Source organism: Callithrix jacchus, chromosome 5 (assembly GCF_049354715.1).
Source record: "Callithrix jacchus isolate 240 chromosome 5, calJac240_pri, whole genome shotgun sequence".
Classification (NCBI taxonomy): Eukaryota; Metazoa; Chordata; class Mammalia; order Primates; family Cebidae; genus Callithrix; species Callithrix jacchus.
In genome coordinates, this window is record NC_133506.1 from 143,531,184 (window position 1) to 143,549,837 (window position 18,654).

The 18,654-nt window shown below is 43.9% G+C and overlaps 1 protein-coding gene across 8 annotated transcripts in view; it reads right to left on the reverse strand.

The window, feature by feature from the left end:
• The window catches only part of SPATA13 (spermatogenesis associated 13), a 326,284-nt gene that overhangs the window by 68,909 nt on the left and 238,721 nt on the right, over positions 1-18,654 (reverse strand). For all 8 annotated transcript variants that reach the window (XM_035302346.3, XM_078375182.1, XM_078375178.1 and 5 more), the window contains one exon: positions 16,069-17,820. In XM_035302346.3, the coding sequence (XP_035158237.3) occupies positions 16,069-17,820 (1,752 nt within the window). The remainder of the gene's footprint in view (positions 1-16,068; positions 17,821-18,654) is intronic.

Sequence of the window (18,654 nt, forward strand, 5' to 3'; positions counted from 1 at the left end):
CTTGGCCTCCAAAGTGCTTGGATTACAGGCATGAACCACCATGCCTGGCCCAGAGTTTATTTCTTAAGGCTTTTTTTTTTTTTTTTTTTAACTTTCACTGTAGAGAGGGCAATGGGAATTAGGAGGAGAAGAGAAACAAACAGGAAGCAAGGGGATAGGTCCTGGCTTATTCTCCAGTGAAAGCAGATAGAGAAAAACATGTCTATGTTGACAACATCATAAACTCCCTAGGCTCAGAGTTAGTAGCTCCTTTCTGCGCCTCTATTAGAGCCGCTATAATATATGTATAACACTTATTGATTTATCTGATAATCTCATGGAAACAGCTATTTACATTTTTTCAAACTGTCCATTACTATCTGAATGGCACCAGAGTCTACAATAGTACTTGAGAAATGGGCAATAAGTAATGTGTCTTGAATGGATTAAAGATGAATGGGTGAGTTGATGGGCAGATAGGTGAACAAGTAAATGAATGGTCTGCATGGCAAGGAAGCTGCTCTCACCCAACATTCCATACATGATTTTTTATAAATAAACTTACTTTCTTCTTTTGAAATTACTGACTGAGGACCACTAAGTATTTCATAATCAGTGACCATGTTTCAGATCAGGAATCAGCCATCTCGTCTGTGTCCTCCCTCATCTACTGAAATCCTACGCCACTCTACAAACAGAATGATTGCAATTTTCTTTCCCCCATTATCAACAATCCTGTTCTGAAGGTGTCTTATTTAGTCTCAGCTAAATGAGGAACAAGGTAATGGATCCTTGCCACCAATAAGCTTCTATGCTCTTACTAATTAATAGATTGTATCACACCTGCTTTCAACTCATAAGCGTCCAGGGCCTCCCTGAGCAGGTAAACACCAGTCTCCGACGTGCTGCGTACCAGGGACACTCGGGTCTCATGGACGCTCTGCACAGGAGCCATCACAAAGGAAAGAAAAGACCACAAGGAGCACCTGCAGAGCTTCTTTTTTATTTTCACTGAGGAAGACGAGATTCTGACGTGTCTGCTGCCAAATATTTCCAGGTTTAACTCGAAACTTGGCAGTTAAAGAATTACAGATGAATGATTTATACCACAAAGAGTAAAAATACAAAGCCAAATGTACCAGGGATCCTGGCTGTGAATAAACATGTGAAAAACATATAATATACATTAAGGAGTGGGGCTGTAATCATTTTCCTGTCCCCACCTGTGGCACTGACCTACTAAACATGGCACCACTCTGGCCCTGGAGTCACCCTGGAGTCCAAGGTGGCTTTCTTTCTTGTGTCATCCAGTGAACTCCCAAAACAAATGGCCAGAAAAGGGACTGAAGCACCTTAGTAGAGCTGCCTAACCCATTCCAACCAGCCAAAACATTCCCATTTAAAATATCAAGGAGAGGCTGGGGGTGGTGGCTCGTGCCTGTAATCTCAGCACTCTAGGAGGCCGAGGTGGGTGGATCACTTGAAGTCAGCTGTTCAAGACCAGCTTGGCCAACATGGTGAAACCCTGTCTCCACTAAAAATACAAAAATTTGCCAGGCATGGTGGTGCACACCTGTAATCCCAGCTGCTTGAGAGGCTGGGGCACAAGAATTGCTTGAACCCGGGAGGCGGTTTGCAGTGAGCGGAGATCACGCCACTGCATTCCAGCCTTGGAGACAGAGCAAGACTCTGTCTCAAAACAAACAAAAAAACAAGTCAAGGAGAAGAACTGGTCTGGGCAGGGACACATGACCCAAGCTCAGTGGCAAGAATGCTACACATGGAGTCACAAGAGAAGTGGAATAAAAACTTAACTAACCATGATACCAGCACTAGAAACATGCTCCTAACTTACAGCATATCATTTAATTGTGTGGTAAAATAGACATATTTTTATATATTATATATTTAATATGTAGTATACATATTTAAACACACACATACACACACATGTGTGTAGTAGTAATGTCTACTACTTTGACTACTTTTTTAAAATTGTGAGACGGGGTCTGGTTATGTTGCCCAGGCTGGTCTCAGACTCTTGGTCTCAAGTGATCTTCCGCCTTGGCTTCCTGAGTAGCTTGAGATTACAGGCATGTGCCACTGCGCCCAGCTGCATTTTAATTATTTTTAGGTGTATGAGTCAGTGGCATTAAGTACATTCACAGTGCTGTGTAATCATTACCACCATCCATCTCCAGAACTTTTTCATATCTCCCAAATATCTCTCTCTAGAATAGAACTTTTTCATATCTCCCAAATGTCTCTCTCTAGAATAGAACTTTTTCATATCTCCCAAATGTCTCTCTCCAGAACTTTTTCATATCTCCCAAATGTACCTCTGTACCCATGAAATACTCTCTCTCATTCTTTCTTCCTCTTAGCCCTTGGCAATGACTACTCTACTTTCTGTCCTTATGAATTTTGACTACTCTAGGGACCTCATGTGAGTGGAATCATACAGTAGTTATTCTTTTATAACTGGCTGATTTCACATAGCACCCTGTCCTCAAGGTTCAGCCATGCTGCAGCATGTTTTTTTTTGTTTGTTTCTTTGAGACAGAGTCTCACTCTGTTGCCACGGCTGAAGTGCAGTGGCGCAATCTTGGCTCCCAGCAACCTCCACCTTCCGGGTTCAAGCGATTCTCCTGCCGCAGCCTCCCAAGCAGCTGAGATTACAGGCACCCACCACTACACCCAGCTAATTTTTTTGTGTTTTTAGTAGAGATGGGGTTTCACCATGTTGACTAGGCTGCTCTTGAACTCCTGACTTTGTGGTCGGCCCAGCTTGGCCTCCCAAAGTGCAGGGATTACAGGCGTGAGCCAATGCACTCTGCCTGTGGCATTTTTTTTAAAGGCATAAATAGTATTCCGCAGTGTGTGTACACACTATACTTTTTATCCATTTGTCCATCAAAGGACACGCGGGTTGTTTCCTTCTTTTGCCTCTTATGAATAGTGCTGCTATGAACATGGGTGTATAAATTCAATGTGCGTCCTGCTTTCAATTCTTTTGGATTATCAGAAATGGAATTACTGGATCATATAGTAATTCTGTGTTTAACTTTGAAGGAATCAGCATACTGTTTTTCACAGTGGCTGCACCATCATTTTACATTCCCACCAGCAACACACAGGGGTTCCATTTCTCCATATCTTTGTGAACAATTGTTATTTATTTTTTTACATAGTAGCCATCCTAACAGGTGTGAAGTGTATCTCACCGTGGTTTTAATCTGCATTTCCCTAAGGATTAGTGGCACTGAAGATGTTTTCATATGCTCTGTTATTTGCATATCTTCTTTAGAGAAATGTCTATTCAAGTCCTTTGCTCATTTTTTAAATGGGGCCGTGTTTTTTGCTGTTGTGGAACATATCATTTAACTTAAAAGCTCTCTGAAGTAGATGCATTTAATTCATAAGAGAGATGAAGCGGTTCGCCAAGAGATCAACATAGGAATAAATGGTGAGAATGTCTGTCTGCCACATCCCAGGGCAGATGCTCATTCTAGGCCTCCTTCCCCTTCGCAGACCCAGCTACAGGCCGGGCCCTGCCCCTCACTAGTTATGTGACAGTCCTTTAACTTTTCTATCCAAGTAAATACAAAAATCACCTATGTCACAGGTGGCTGTGAAAATCCAGTGCAACAGTGTTACGCGTTGGAACTTTATGCATTGAAAAGGCATCATGTCAATTTGAGCTATTATTGATATTTTTATTTTCAAGAAACATATTTTTTTAAATCCTGAATGAGTTGGTAAAAATTCCAGTTCTCAGTAGTTGATGGAGCAATTGCTAGATTCATACTCCTCCACGTATTTTAGACCAAATTCTTTATTTTATTTGAGACAGGGTTTCGCTTTGACACCCAGGCTGAAGTGAAGTGGCATGATCACAACTCACTGTGGCTTCCACCTCTTAGGCTCAGGCAATCCTCCCACCTTGGCCTCCTGAGTAGCTGGGACCACAGGCTTACACCGCCACACCAGGCCAACTTTTTATTTTTTGTAGAGACAAGATCTCACTATACTGTCCAGCCTGGTCTTGAGCTCCTGAGTTCAAGTGATCCTCCAGCCTTGACCTCCCAAAGTGCTGGGATTACAGGCATGAGCCACCATGCCAGGCAGCCTAATTCTTTATTGTACCATTTCTTGCCTGAGGGACTTTTTGTTTATAGAAACATATATTCAATTTATATTATTCTTCAATTAAAAAAAAAAAGATTACAAGCAATCTTTCTCTTTTCCAGGCATGCCTCCCTAGCTTTAATCACAGCATCACTATTCTGGACAAGCACAGGTCACTTTATACAGAGGAGCCTCAGCCTGGACAATGGGTCTCAAAGTTTGCATGACAAAAGTCATTTTCCTGAGTTGATTGCTGATAGTCCAGATTGCTGGGTCTGAACCCCAGGGATTCTAATTCAGTAGCTCTGGGTGAGGCTCAGGAATCTGTAGCTTTGTACCTCGGGGTGTGGCTGGAACTTAGAAGTACATAATTTGCAAAGTTTAACTGTCATGTACTAAAATGTCTGACCAAAGGAAGTAATTTGAATCATAACGATTTCTATTATGATAAAAGCTAATAGGACAGAACTTGGCAGAACAAGGCCCAACTACTTTAGACCATCAAGTCTCCTGACGACTGAAGTTGGGAATGGCTGGCTGACAGCCATGTAGATTCTGGTATCCTAAAAATTTACTGTATCAGGTCGGACATGGTGGCTCATGCCTGCAATCCCAGCACTTTGGGAGGCCAGGATGGGTGGATCACCTGAGGTCAGGAGTTCGAGACCTTCCTGACCAACATGGTGAAACCCCATCGCTACTAAAAATGCAAAAATTAGCTGGGTGTGGTAGTGCATCCCTATAATCCCAGCTACTTGGAAAGCTGAGGCAAGAGAATCATGTGAACTCAGGAGGCAGAGGTTGCAGTGAGCGGAGATCGTGCCATTGCACTCCAGGCTGGGCAACAAGAGTGAAACTCTCTCGGCGGGGGGTGGGGGGGAAGAAAAGGAAGTTACTAAATCAGTGCAGGGCAGAAAGCAGCTGTGAGTGCTGTATCCTCTCCAATCCATAGGGAGAGAATATTCCTGCACCAGCTGACTCCCTGAAGTCTACCCCAGAGCATTCCAAATGGTGGTTTTGTCCCCACACTGTCAGAAGTAGAAGAAACAGGTAATGTTCAATTTATATAGTGACATGTGGCAATCTGTACTCAGGTCCCCGCCAATAAAACCTACGGCATTCCTTCTAATCATCACCATCACGGCAGACACGGCAAAATCAATCTGTGTCACAAAGCCAGGTGGAAAGCAATGCTACCTTGGGTGCTCTTTGCTCTTAATTATTATAGAGAGGCTCAAGAAGAGAAAAACAGAAGAGGAGGAAAACATCCTAAAATCAGTTTCTTCGTTATCAAGCTAAAATTCCTCCCTGGAGAATATGAAAATGTAACTTTCTGTATTTAGTACTTCAGTAAGGTCTCATTATGCCCTCCTACCCACAAATTAAAATGAGGCATTAATTAAGAGAAAATAGGAAAACGTTGAAGAATATACCATGATATTGGTTCCTGTCATTTCTTAAACTTCAGGAAGCTGAAAATGCACAGCATTGGCCAGGCACGGTGGCTCACACCTGTAATCCCAGCACTTTGGGAGGCTGAGAAGTGGGCAAATCATGAGGTCAGGAGATCGAGACCATCTTGGCCAACCTGGTGAAACCCCATCTCTACGAAAAATACAACATTTAGCTGGGCCTTGTGGCGCGTGCCTGTAATCCCAGCTACTTGGGAGGCTGAGGCACAAGAATCACTTCAAACAGGCTGGTGGAGATTACAGTGAGCCGAGCACTCCAGCCTGGTGACAGAGAAAGACTCCGTCTCAACAAACAAACAAACCAACAAAAAACACCTGCATAGCATTAATAAGATGCAGTACAACATGACTGGTTGATTGTAAGTGATTACTGTGGTAATGTCTATAAAACCTGGCACTTAGTCTCTTGGGCAGGTATGGGGGTACGATTATCCCTCCCTCCCCCCTTATTTTTAATGAGAGAATCCTATTTAACGGCATTTCACTAGAGAAACTATTCTAGAAATGAACCAGTGGAAAGTTCAAAACTACAGGTATATGATAATTTTCTTTAGATTCCGCATTTGTAATAATACTCTTATCAGTGTTTTTTTTAAGTGTGTAAAGTTCCGCAGCCTCTCACGATTGCTGGGCGAGATTCGAGATTCCGATAAGTTTGGCTTGCATCCCAGGGGGTCTTCACATCAGATGTATGCAATTTGCAAAGGTTAACTGGTCTGTACTGAAATGCGTGACTCAAATGTTAAGCACCCATTCAGAAATACTTTGAAACTTTCCGTTGAAAAAGAATTAGGTAATAATGAACATAAACCTTTTCAGAGCAAATGGAAACTTCTTTTTTAAAAAACTGACTTAGAAAATGACTCAATTGTTAAAATAAAAAGCTACTTTCACATTTAGACTCATAATCTGAATTTCCATGATTTTTAGTATTTGTGCAAGAGATCCTTTTTCTCTTTCACATTTTTCTCCAGCAAAAGGAAAACAAACAAAATAAGCTAAAAGCATTCTCAGAGAAACTGAACATCAACTAGCACAAAGATGACTCACAGAAGACAAGTTAATTCTCTTTACATCACACTAAAAAGCCGCCTGTAAGAAAACACATGGTCCACCCCAGGCATCCTATTTAGGAAATGTCATAAAACACTGTCACAGCAGGGCAGATGTCCCTGTAACAATGTGTTCAATTCATTAGAAAAATATTTTTTGAATGCATACACAGTATCTTATGTAAAAAGTATCTTTCCAACTCTAATTGTAATTTTTGTGACTCAAATTCTAGAGCTTTTTTGTCAGAAAAAATGAATGAGAATCCAGAGGAATATGGGAACTTAAATTATCTGTAGTACAAAAACCATAAGCAGCTGAATAAACAGAGGCTGGATAACCAGATGTTCATATATTTAAAAAATGAAACTTCGTATTATACACAAAAACAACTAAACATGGGGGAAATATACCTAAATGTAGGAGCTAAAATGATAAAACTTCGAGAATATAATATAGGAGAAAATTTGTAATCAGAGTTCTTAGGTCTACGGAAAAGTACAAAAATTTGGTAACTGAATATTCATCAAAACTAGGAACTTTGACTCTCTGAAAAATATTTTAAAATTGGGCTGAGAGTGTTGGCTTATTCCGGTAATGCAGCACTTCGGGAGGCCGAGGCAGGCAGACCACTTATTTTCAGGAGTTCGAGACCAGCCTGGACAGCATGGCAAAATCCTGTTTCTACAGAAAATACAACAATTAACCAGGAGTGGCTGTGTGTCTGTACTCCCAGTTACTGGACAGGGACGGTGCTGAGGTGGGACGATAGTTTGACCTTGGCAAGTTGAGGCTGCAGTGAGCTGTGACTGCACCATTGCACCCCAGCCTGGGCAAGAGAGTGAGACCCAGTCTCAAAAAAGAAAAATACTAAAAAATTTAAAAGACAAGCCAGACTGTGAGAAAATATTTGCAGTTCCTATTAATTTCATGTGCAAACTTGACTGGGCAAATTCCCAGAAAGCTGGTAAAGCACTATTTCTGGGTGCATTTGTGAGGGTGTTTCCAGAAAAGACTGGCATTAGAATCACTAATCAGTAGAGTAAGTAAAGAGGATTCACCCTCAGGGATGTGGGTAGACATCTACAATCCCTTGAGGGGACAAATAGGACAAAAAGGCCAGGAATCCCTTTCTCTCCTTGCAGTCATCTACCCTCTCCTGCCCGGGAACATCCAAGCTCCTGGTTCTTGGGCCCTGAGATTCCAAGACTTACACCAGCACTTCACCTCAACTACCTTGTTCTCAGGCGTCCAGCCTCACACTGAACTGCACGTCTGGCTTTCTGGTTCTCCAGGCTGCAGATGGCAGATCTTGGTACTTAGCCTTAATCGCACCAGCCGATTTTCATATGTATCCTACTGGTTTCTCAACCTCTGGAGAATGCTGAATAATCATATTATCTGATAAAGAACAGGTAGCTAGGAAATATAAAGAAATCTTAACTGCTCAATAAGAGGATGACAAAGAATGCAATGACATGATGAGCAAAAGACCTGAACAGGCAATTCATCGAATCATAACACGTGAATGGCTAGTAAGCACACGAAATGATTTTCAACATCCTTAGTCATTAGGGAAATGCTAATTAAAGCCAAAATGAAATACCACTCTACACCCACTGGAACAGCTAGAGTTCTGAATACTGAAAATACCAAGTACTGGCAAGGATGAGGAGAAACTGGAACGCTTATACAGTGCGGTGGGACTCTAAAATGGTAGAGCCATTTGAAAGCAGCTTGGCAGCTCCTCAAATAATTAAACATAGAGTTGTCACAGGACCTAGCAATTCTACCCCTAGGTATCCACCCAAGAGAAAGGAAACATATTTTCACCCAAGGACTTGCATGTAAGTATTCACTTACAACAGCAGCATTACTCATAATAGCGAAAAGGCAGAAATGACCAGTCTCTAACAGCAGATCACAAAGTGAGGTATAGCCAGGCATTAGAATATCACGAAGCCATGACAAGGAAGGAAACACTGATCACACTCCATAGACAAGCCTTGAAAACAAGGTTTTGCTCAGCGAAAGAAGTCAGTCACAAAAGACCACATATTACAGGACTCTATTTCTATGAAATATCTGGGAAAGTAAAATCATAGACACAAAAAAGTAGATAGATCTCAGGCTGGGGCTAGGAACAGAAAGTCACTGCAAATGGCACGAGGCTTCTTTCTAGGGTGGTGGCAACATGCTAAAATTAGTGTGGTGATGGCTGCAGAGCGCCACAAACATCTAAAAATCACTGAATTGTTTGCTTCATAAAATGTGTAGACACAAAGCCCATCAGGTGTGGCCTTTTCTTGGGTGGGAGCAGGGACTGAGTATAAAAGGCATGGGGAAGCTTTCTGGGGGGAGCCACGTGTTCTTTAGCTGGATGCTGGTGGTGGCCCCACAGTCTACATTTCCTAAAATTCATCAAACTTCATATCTACAAACAATGAGTTGATATTATGCAAATTAGACCTCATTGAAACTGCTAACAGAATCTTGGGCAGACTTCTAAAGTCACTACATTTACTCCTATAAAGTATATATCATCTTTCCGGTTCCAGCAGTGTCTGTGAAATAGCTGTTCCCATAACCTATTTGGCAATTAGAGCTAACCTAAACTGTAATGCGCCTAAGGAACTTAAGAGAACAATTGTGTCCTGGAGCTGCACCTCTGATTCAATGACACAGAACAGCCCCTTGGAGCTGTCATCACATATGAAGCATCTGTGGCCATCACAAAACTCCACGGTTGTTTATTCAAATTGAAAATAGGCCTGTACGTGGCCCCTGTTCACCTGTTATGTTATTCCAGTACTACAAGCTAGAGGGAGGCTTTATTTTACCGACATTGTAGGGTTACAAAATCCCCTTCTTGCTTCTCCTGGTCCACTGCGTTGGTGGCTTGTTTGATGGGTGCCATCCCAACAAAATACACAGTCATCCCAGACTTCTCTCTTCCCATGAACATTCCAACACTAATTTAAAATGCAGACTGCTAAATAATTCTAGAATCCATCCCCTCCTCTTCATTTCCATAGGCTTAGTACAGATTTCACAACCCTGGACTAGAGTGCTGAGGGACACAGTCTCTCCCCTTGACCACTGCCTGCCCAGCCCTCTCTACAGAGCTGGTCTGATCAGCCTCAGCCACAGAACATCCCTCTGCATTCCCACTCTAACAATGTCACTGGCTTTCCATCGCTTGCAAAGTAAAGTCCAAATTCACAGGTGTAAGCAAGACCCTTCCTAATGACGTCTGGACCTAACTGCTTAAACTTACCTCCCTCCTCTCCAGCCAGCTGTCCTGTACAGAAGTTCTGCGAGCCATCTGCAGCTCCCTGAGCACAACAGGTGCATCACTTTGCTAGAAACGTACATGCAAAGCCCCATGCCAAGTCCACACATCACCTCTGCTAATCTTCACAATAATCCTATGTGGTCGGGACACTTACCGCCCACAGTTAACAGGAGAGGAAAATGAGGTTTAGAAGGTCGAGAACTAGGAAGCAGCAGAGCTGAGCTCAGGTGTGGGCATCCCCTTCCTGCCCCACACTCTTCCTGCCAGCCTGGAAGGCCAGTGCCCTTCTGCAACCGCTCCCAGGGCACTGGCCTTCCACTGTCCCTCCCAATTCTGCCACTTTCCACCCAGAGCACCTAATCCCACCTTTGCAGCTCCTGTGTACTGAGTGCAGTCTCATGAGGAGCCTTCGACCACCATGTCATAATGACATGCACACATTCCTGGCACCAGCTAGACTGCACCAATGAGAGTGCACACAGCTTATTTTGTTTCAACCCCTTCCGTTCACATGGCAGGTGTTGAGTGGTGAGGTACATGACAGTTCCTTATGCACTGTTTGACTTCTGTTTTATTAATATTCACTCCTGTTTCTTCCTTACACATTCCATGTCCACCCTCATGTGAATTAAAACCGTCAGGCCCTTCTCAACTCTCAGCTCTTTGGCAGGAACCTTCCGTTATCTTTCCCTCTGGTCACCTTTCTTTCCAGTCCTCTTCTCTACCAACAGGGGCCCAATCTCTTCAAAACACAGTTCTGAGGCTAGCTTGCCTCTGTTCACAAATGTCCCTGGTGCCTCAGGGTTTATCAAGCACAGTAAAGGTTCTCTACTCTGGCATTCAAAAGTGTCCATGCCCTGGACTTAATGACTTCATCTCTTAAAAATTCTTTTTACTTTGTAACCCTATGGTATTCTTTTTGCTTTTCTTACTATTTTTAATTCACATGTAAAAACTGCACATATTTATGGGGTACCATGTGACATTTATCTGAATACATGAAAATAATGTGAAATAATCAAATCAGGGTAACTAGCATATCACCTCAAGTATTTATCATTTCTTTGTATTGAGAACATTCAGAATCTGTTCTCCTAGTGATCTGAAATACACAATAACTACTGATAATGTAGTCACCCCACAGTGCTACAGAACCAGGACTCACTCCTCCTACCCTGCTGTGCTTCTGTACCTGTTAAGCAGTTTCTGCTGTCCCCCTCTGCCCTTCCCAGCCTCTCAAAATCACTATTTTACTCTCTTTTTTGACAAAATCTACTTTTCAAGCTTCCGTATATGATAAGAACACGTGGTACTTATCTTTCTATGCCTGGCTCATTTCACTTAACATAATGGACTTAATGATTTCATCTTAACTTGGATTATTCCCCTATATCAAACCAAATCACATTCCTTCCATTTCTCTCCAATCACAGAAAATCTCTGCATGCCCAACCTGCGGTATCTCATCCTCTCCATAACCACCTGGAGAAATCCTACTTCTTCAAATCAGATTCAGTCACCCTTATGAAGCCTTCCTTGATTCGGTACATGGTGAGAACTGCAAGTCTCTGAAACCCATGGCATTTTGCTTTTATGGAATTTAATCCATCAGGTTCTCCTATGATTTAGATGTATCTGGGCACATGTACAACCTCCTTGGCATCACCCACATTCCCTACAGAGTCATGCCTAACTGACTCTTATATCTCATAGGTGCTCAGCAAATATGGTTGGGTGCATAATTGAATGAAAATATAAATGTTGGATTCTGCTGGAACTTAAATCTCATGGCTTTTTTTAAAAGTAGCAAGATGTCAAACTAACTGTTTGAAGAATTTCCCCATCCCCTTTAAGACTGTAATACAGTGTTATATTGAAAAAGAGTTCTGGAAAGAACTGACCTTAATGTCCCTGTCTTAAAAAGTCATGTCAGTCTAGGATGGAAAAATCATCTAAACAATGATGACCACACAGTGGCAGTCAGTGTCAAAGGGCGGGCTAAGTGTTTAACACATATAATTTCATTGGCTTGGCCGGGCGTGGTGGCTCACGCCTGTAATCCCAGCACTTTGGGAGGCTGAGGCGGGTGGATCACGAGGTCAAGAGATCGACACCATCCTGGTCAACATGGTGAAACCCCGTCTCTACTAAAAATATAAAAATTAGCTGGGCATTGTGGCGCACGCCTGTAGTCCCAGCTACTCGGGAGGCTGAGACAGGAGAATGGCTTGAACCCAGGAGGCAGAGGTTGTGGGGAGGCTGAGCTGAGATCGAGCCATTTGCACTCCAGCCTGGGTAACAAGAGCGAAACTCTGTCTCAAAATAAATAAATAATAATAATAATAATAATAATAATAATTTCATTGGCTCTTACCATCCCCAGAGGCGGATGAAGTTACTCCATATCCTACCCTTGAAAAGACCCGCACCAGGAGAAGTTCAATAGTTTGCCTCAGTTGCCAAGGATCTTTTAATAATAGGACCAGGGTCCCAACTAAATGAGAAACATGTGCCAAGAGACTGTAGCTTACCAAAGCTTCCTGGAGAGGGGTCCAATTGGCTGTCATCATTTAAAAGAATTTTTTTCCACGGCATATTTAGCACTACATGTACCACTGACTCTGCTGCCTGAGTTTCCACTCACTTAGGAGGGGGTTTCTCCTTAGCAAGCTGGTAGGAGAAGCAGCATAAATGCTCCAAACTCCCATGCAATACTTTCAGAAGGCAACAGGCAGCACTGTCAACAAGTAAATGCAACCTGTAACTTAAAACCAGGTCACAAGCTTAAGGACTTGTTCAACAGACCCACTGCTCTTAAAACAAAGCTTACCACTAGGTGGCAGCAGTACAGCATGCTTTGCAAATTAAAACGGCAGGACATTTTCCCAGCTCTTTTTCACAGCAATACACAATCTTGTTAAACTGCTTACAATTTTTCAGATTGTTTTGTCATTTTTAGGGTATTATGATATAAATAAGTAATTCTAAATAAAAATGATTCTGCCTATTGAAAGTACATTATAATATTTATTTTAAATAACACCATAATTTATGTTGATTACAACCTTCTCACATTCAACAAAATAAGTTTTAATTTGCTTTAATCCTGTAAGTAGAACCATACTGTTAATGCACTGAATAAAAAAACTGTGTCCTGACTCATAGTAATGACTGAAATTTAATTTTTTAATACTATAAAATAGACAAAAACTGCTTTTAAGTCATCGAGTTTGGAATTCTTGCATTTCACAAACTTTTTGTTTCCTTTGGTTTGTATTTTGTTTCTCAAAGCCAAAATAATGAAGATTTCAGGTTCTACTTCACAAGCACTTCTGTGGGAGTAACACCAAAAAACCCCAACACATAAAATGCAAACTGGGTAAAGCCACAGCTATATTTTCCCTTTTTGACATACAGAGGGGCAAAACCCCATCTCTACAAAAAATGCACAAAAATTAGCCGGGTGTGGTGGCAGGTGACTATAATCCTAGCTACTCAGGAGGCTGAGGCAGGTGAACTGCTTGAACCTGAGAGATGGGGGTTGCAGTGAGCTGGGGATGAGGATGCACCACTGCACTCCAGCCTGGGTGACAGAGTGAGTGAAACTCTGTCTCAAACAAGCAAATAAATAAATAAATGTACAAGAGGAAGCTTGATGTGCTATATAAGAATTCTGAGGCGGGGCATGGTGGCTCATACCTATAATCCCAGCATTTGGGAGGCCGAGGTAGGCTAATCCCTTGAGGCCAAGAGTTTGAGATCAGCTTGACCAATGTGGCAAAACCCTGTCTCTCAAACATTACAAAAATTAACCATGTTAGCACATGCTTGTAATCCCAGCTACTTGGGAAGCTGAGACATGAGAATTGCTTTAACTCGATAGGCAGAGGTTGCAGTGAGCTGAGATCACACCACTGCACTGCACTCCAGCCTGGGTGACTGAGACTGTCTCAAAAAAAAAAAAGAATTTTGAAGATACAAATGCAACTGAAAAAGGTGATGAATATTTGGAGGCAAATCTGTAGAATTATCAACATATGTGCACCTTTAATAAATTGGATTTCAATATAATTGTTCTGCTTTCTATCTTTGGAGATCTTTTGTGTGTAGATATTAAATTCTATATAACTAAGAATAGCAAATATACATATAAAACCATAAAATGGTCAAAATCACCCGGGCAAATAACTAAACACTAGTTCACATATAATCACTTAAAGGTTCTCAGGAATAAAATATTTCAATGATTTTTTAAAAATTAATTTTGTTAAGTGGAAAATAAAATCCAATCTTTAACATAAAGAACCCTCCAGAAGTATACAAACCCTTTTTTAAGAAGGGAAGTTTCCAAACTATGAATGGGGCAGGCACGGTGTTTAGTGGAAGGAATGTTACCCTTCATCGCACCCAGGAATGAGTGAAGAGTTGGTCAGTTGTACACACCGGAGCTGGCAGAACTGGAACTCCTTCCTAAGTCTGGCAACTAGTTCTGTGTCCTCACAACCTCCACATGCTCAAATATGCAAATGAGCAGATGACTGTCAATATTCAAGACCTCTGAAAGAAAGTGGTGAGCTCTCCACAGGAACCTCAGGTCACGGAGAATGTGCAGTCTCTCTTTTCTGGCTGCCCAGGGGCGCTCAAGACTAATCTCAATCTCCTGAAAGTACTCTGTAATAGTCCTACTTTCTAGGTCTTTCTACAAAGGTTCTACTAACCAGGTCTCTCTGTACAGCAAAGGTCAACATGGACACGGCAGAGGCCGTCCTGATGTCTGAGTTTGCAAACCTTTCTGTACAATCATTCATCTGCAGGCGTTAAGACAAAACTGAGGTCCTCCCCGGGGATGGGTGGAAAGGAACATTTGCTAGGGGATTATTTTCTACGGCAAGCACCAATCTATACCTGCAAATCGATCTAGAAATGTATGTGAAAACTAATCTGCAAGATATACACATGAATGCACTTCCCTGTATTCCAGCTACGTAACTAAATGCTTTATAAAGTGAAAATTATACAGTTGTCTGGATGTTTGACAAAATATTATAAAAAATGCTGTTGTAACCTTGACAGCTACTAGCTGAGTCAATTCATGAGATGCTTATGATCAACTCTAAAATAAGTACAATAACGCATCATAAAAATCTCTTTGAACAAGCATCATTCAAAGGTTGACAAGTACCAAGCTGCATGTCCCTAATTAATTCCTAGGAAATTACACAGACTTAGTGATGGTTGTGGGAGACAGACAGGTTCTTAGCTTGGAGTAGATGGGTCCCCAGTGAAACCCCATCTTCAAGCCAGGGATGGCCTAAAGCCTTAGAGCCCAGATGCCAGTTCCGAGTGAAGTCAGTGACCTGGAGTAAGAACTTTCTTGATGCCTTTCAACTAATCAAGTGGTGCTTTTTCAGGCCCGCCCATGGACCAATCAGCATGCACTTCCTCCATTCTGAGCCCATAAAACCTCAGACTCAGCCACTCATCAGCGGAGCAACCCACTGCAGGTTTCCTCTCTGCTGAGAGCTGTTCAGGCACCCAGTAAAGCTCTTTTCAGCCTTGCTCACCCTTCATGTGTTCATGTTGGTTAGGTAATAACCTGTCGTATTGTCATAGGACCCTTTGGGTGTCACTTAACAGAAAGAATTTCTCTTTTAGTCTCTTAACAGAAAGAATTTCACCTATATGTGCTTTGTGAGAAAGGTTACAGAAACAGCTTAAAATATAAGGAAGAAAGATACGGGTAATAAAAACGGTGCATCTAATAGCTGCATAGAGCAGACAACAGTTTGTTTACAACTTATTTCCCCCCCCCCCCAGAATCTAGTACCTGGTACATGTTCAATAAACATCTTTTGAATGAACAGTATGGCAAAAGCCATCTCAATGAATCTGATACATTGGCAATTTATTTCAAAGGAGATAGATATTATTTCTGAACTTGGTAAACAGCAACTTGACAACTCCTATTCTCACTAATAACTGTAGGGCAACTAGGTCAGTGCAGGGCTACCAACTTGACAGGTTAGGGACCAAGGGCAACACCTGTGCAGCAAGGTAATCTTTAGGTGAGGCAAGAGTGCCCCTGTGCAAGCTCCCTTCCCGAAGCAGGGTCGCCCACGTGAGGGACCTTGCTGCTGCCCTTACCTCCTCCTCCTCCTTTTCTTCTGGGCCGGCTGCCCCACCAATGTTCACCAGAAGGCCCTTGCCCTCATCACTATGTGTGGCTTCCAAAGAATCCTGCAAGGACACAGGCTCCGGCTCTCTCTGATCAGGCTCTTCTGTTTTTCCTTCACTTTCCTCTGAACTCATGGATGGGGCACTGCGATTGCTGTGACACTCGGCACTTCCCGTCCCTGGGCTCTGAGGGCTTTGGGGCTTGGGTGTGGTGGGCCGTAGAGGGGTGGGAGGCTGCCCAGGGTCAAATGTCAACTGGCTGCCAGCATCTGGGTCATGAGAGTCTTTGCTCAACACATCCTGGGCAATCGGGCTTGGCAAGGAGCTTCTAGTGCAAGGACTGTAGCTTTCCACTGCCCAGGAACTTTTGGCTTCAAGAGGAAACACGGCAGTGTCGGTGTTTAGACAGGGCCCCTTAGAGGTGGTTGAGCTGAAACCACGGGCCACAGAGCAGTCTGCAGTGGTGCCATGCCTGACCACCACACCCCGCCTGCTATCCTGCTCGGTGTTCCTGGATACACGGCGTGAGTAGTCGTCATGCAGCTGGCTGTGTGCCTGGAGTCTCAGGCTGGCCTCACCAGGGGATGGAGCCCCACTCCTGGGACTCTCCCTCCTCCAGGCAGCCTCGGTCACATTGCTCACAAGTTTGAAGACTCTGTCAAAGTCCTTGGCCCTTATCGGGCTCCTCCAGCGTTTGGTCCTTCCTGACCCAAGCTTTTGGGAGTCAGCAGAGGAACTGCTCAGGGTCCTCTGTGGCACCTGTGCATAATGGGCTGTCCTGAGGTCTGCAAGATTGGAGGTGGACTTCCGCTTAAAGGAGCTCTTCTTCAGAAAGGCGAGGTTGTCGGTGCTCTTGCTCTTCCTGCAGCCCATGCTGTTGTTCTCAGGGTCCCTCACGAGAATCTCACATGTGGTGGGTGCCTGGCCAGTGGCTATCGTGGGTGTGGCATGGTTCTGGGGCATGTCCAGCAGGCAGATGCGGCCCAGGCCGTAGGCTCTGCGGAGGCTGCGGGAGCGGTGCGTGCTCCGCTGAAAGGCATCATCCGTGTCCTCAGGGTCGGAGCCATCCAATGTGCCCCACTCTGCTGCCCTGGGGGCGCCACGCACTGCTCCTGGTGCCAAGGGGGATTCCCTGTTTGCCTGGGCTCCTGGGACAGTGCCATTTGCAATGGGTTTTGCCAGGCCATGCTCTGAAGCCTCTCCCTTTGAACAGGCATTTGACTCCTCTCGGCTCTGAATTCCTTTCAGGACTGAGGACTTCAGTTTCTTAAAGGATCCCATTTTCCGGAAGGAGGCAAGGGTGTTCCACGCGGAGGAGTTGCCCACCAGGACCACAGAGTGGGGCCGCTCGGGGTGAGCATTCGTCTTCTTCCGACTGGTGGAAAAGAGGCGCACAAGCTTGGCTGGGCTGAGTTTGGCTTCCTGGGTGTCTGTGTCGCCACCAGGATTGCAGCCACAGACTCCGTTTCCACATGTAGTGGAGGTCACCATCTTGAGGTCTTTCAGGTCTGGGCCTGGACAGGGGGCTGCAGGGCCTGGCCCGGGGCCATTTGGGGCAGTGGTCATGTTCTCTGGGCAGGGTGCCCAGGGCCGCAGGGCAGCCTGGGTCATGGCCATGGGCACAGCCGAGTCCACAGGCCGCAGCTCCAGGTCTTCATCTCCAGGACCGCCGTCCTGGCATGCACACCTGTCTTGTGCATTGGGCTCCCGGGTGGCCACGGCCTGTAGTGGAAGACAAGGCAGGCAGTTTAGCCATTTCCCCACACAGACCCTCTGCTTACAGAAGAAGAGGCATGCTTCAGCACAGGGGTGCTCAGATGAAAGCCACTTCAAACTCAGTTAAAACTGTACATTTGGGCCGGGCGTGGTGGCTCAAGCCTGTAATCCCAGCACTTTGGGAGGCCTAGGTGGGTGGATCAGGAGGTCAAGAGATCAAGACCATCCTGGTCAACATGGTGAAACCCCGTCTCTACTAAAAATACAAAAAATTAGCTGGGCATGGTGGTGCGTGCCTGTAATCCCAGCTACTCAGGAGGCTGAGGCAGGAGAATTGCCTGAACCCAGGAGGCGGAGGTTGCGGTGAGTCAAGATCGCACCATTACATTCCAGCCTGGGTAACAAGAGCAAAACTTTGTCTCAAAACAAAAAACAAAAACAAAAATAACTGTATATTTCCCCTCCATTCACTTCACAAGTCGAAGGAAAGATGCAAATATACATCCCTGGACAGAGAAGGGTAGTGATGGGCTGTGCCATGGACATGAAGGTTAAACTCCTGAACTCGCTGGAACCTGCGTAGGTAAGACTAGGAAAAAGCTGCTAAAATGAAAATACCTAGGTATCATTCAACACTATCTTTTCTGCTTATTTGAAATGAGGGAAAAAAATAATTAGGAAATACCAAACAAAAACCCCACAACGATTTCAAAATGTGTAACATTGAAATGCCAGCCTGTGTTGAATTCAACACAGTGAAAACTCAAACCAAGTGCCGGCACATGCAGGAAGCCTGGCATGCTGGCAGCTACCTCCTACCCAGGAGAGCTGGGACGCCCA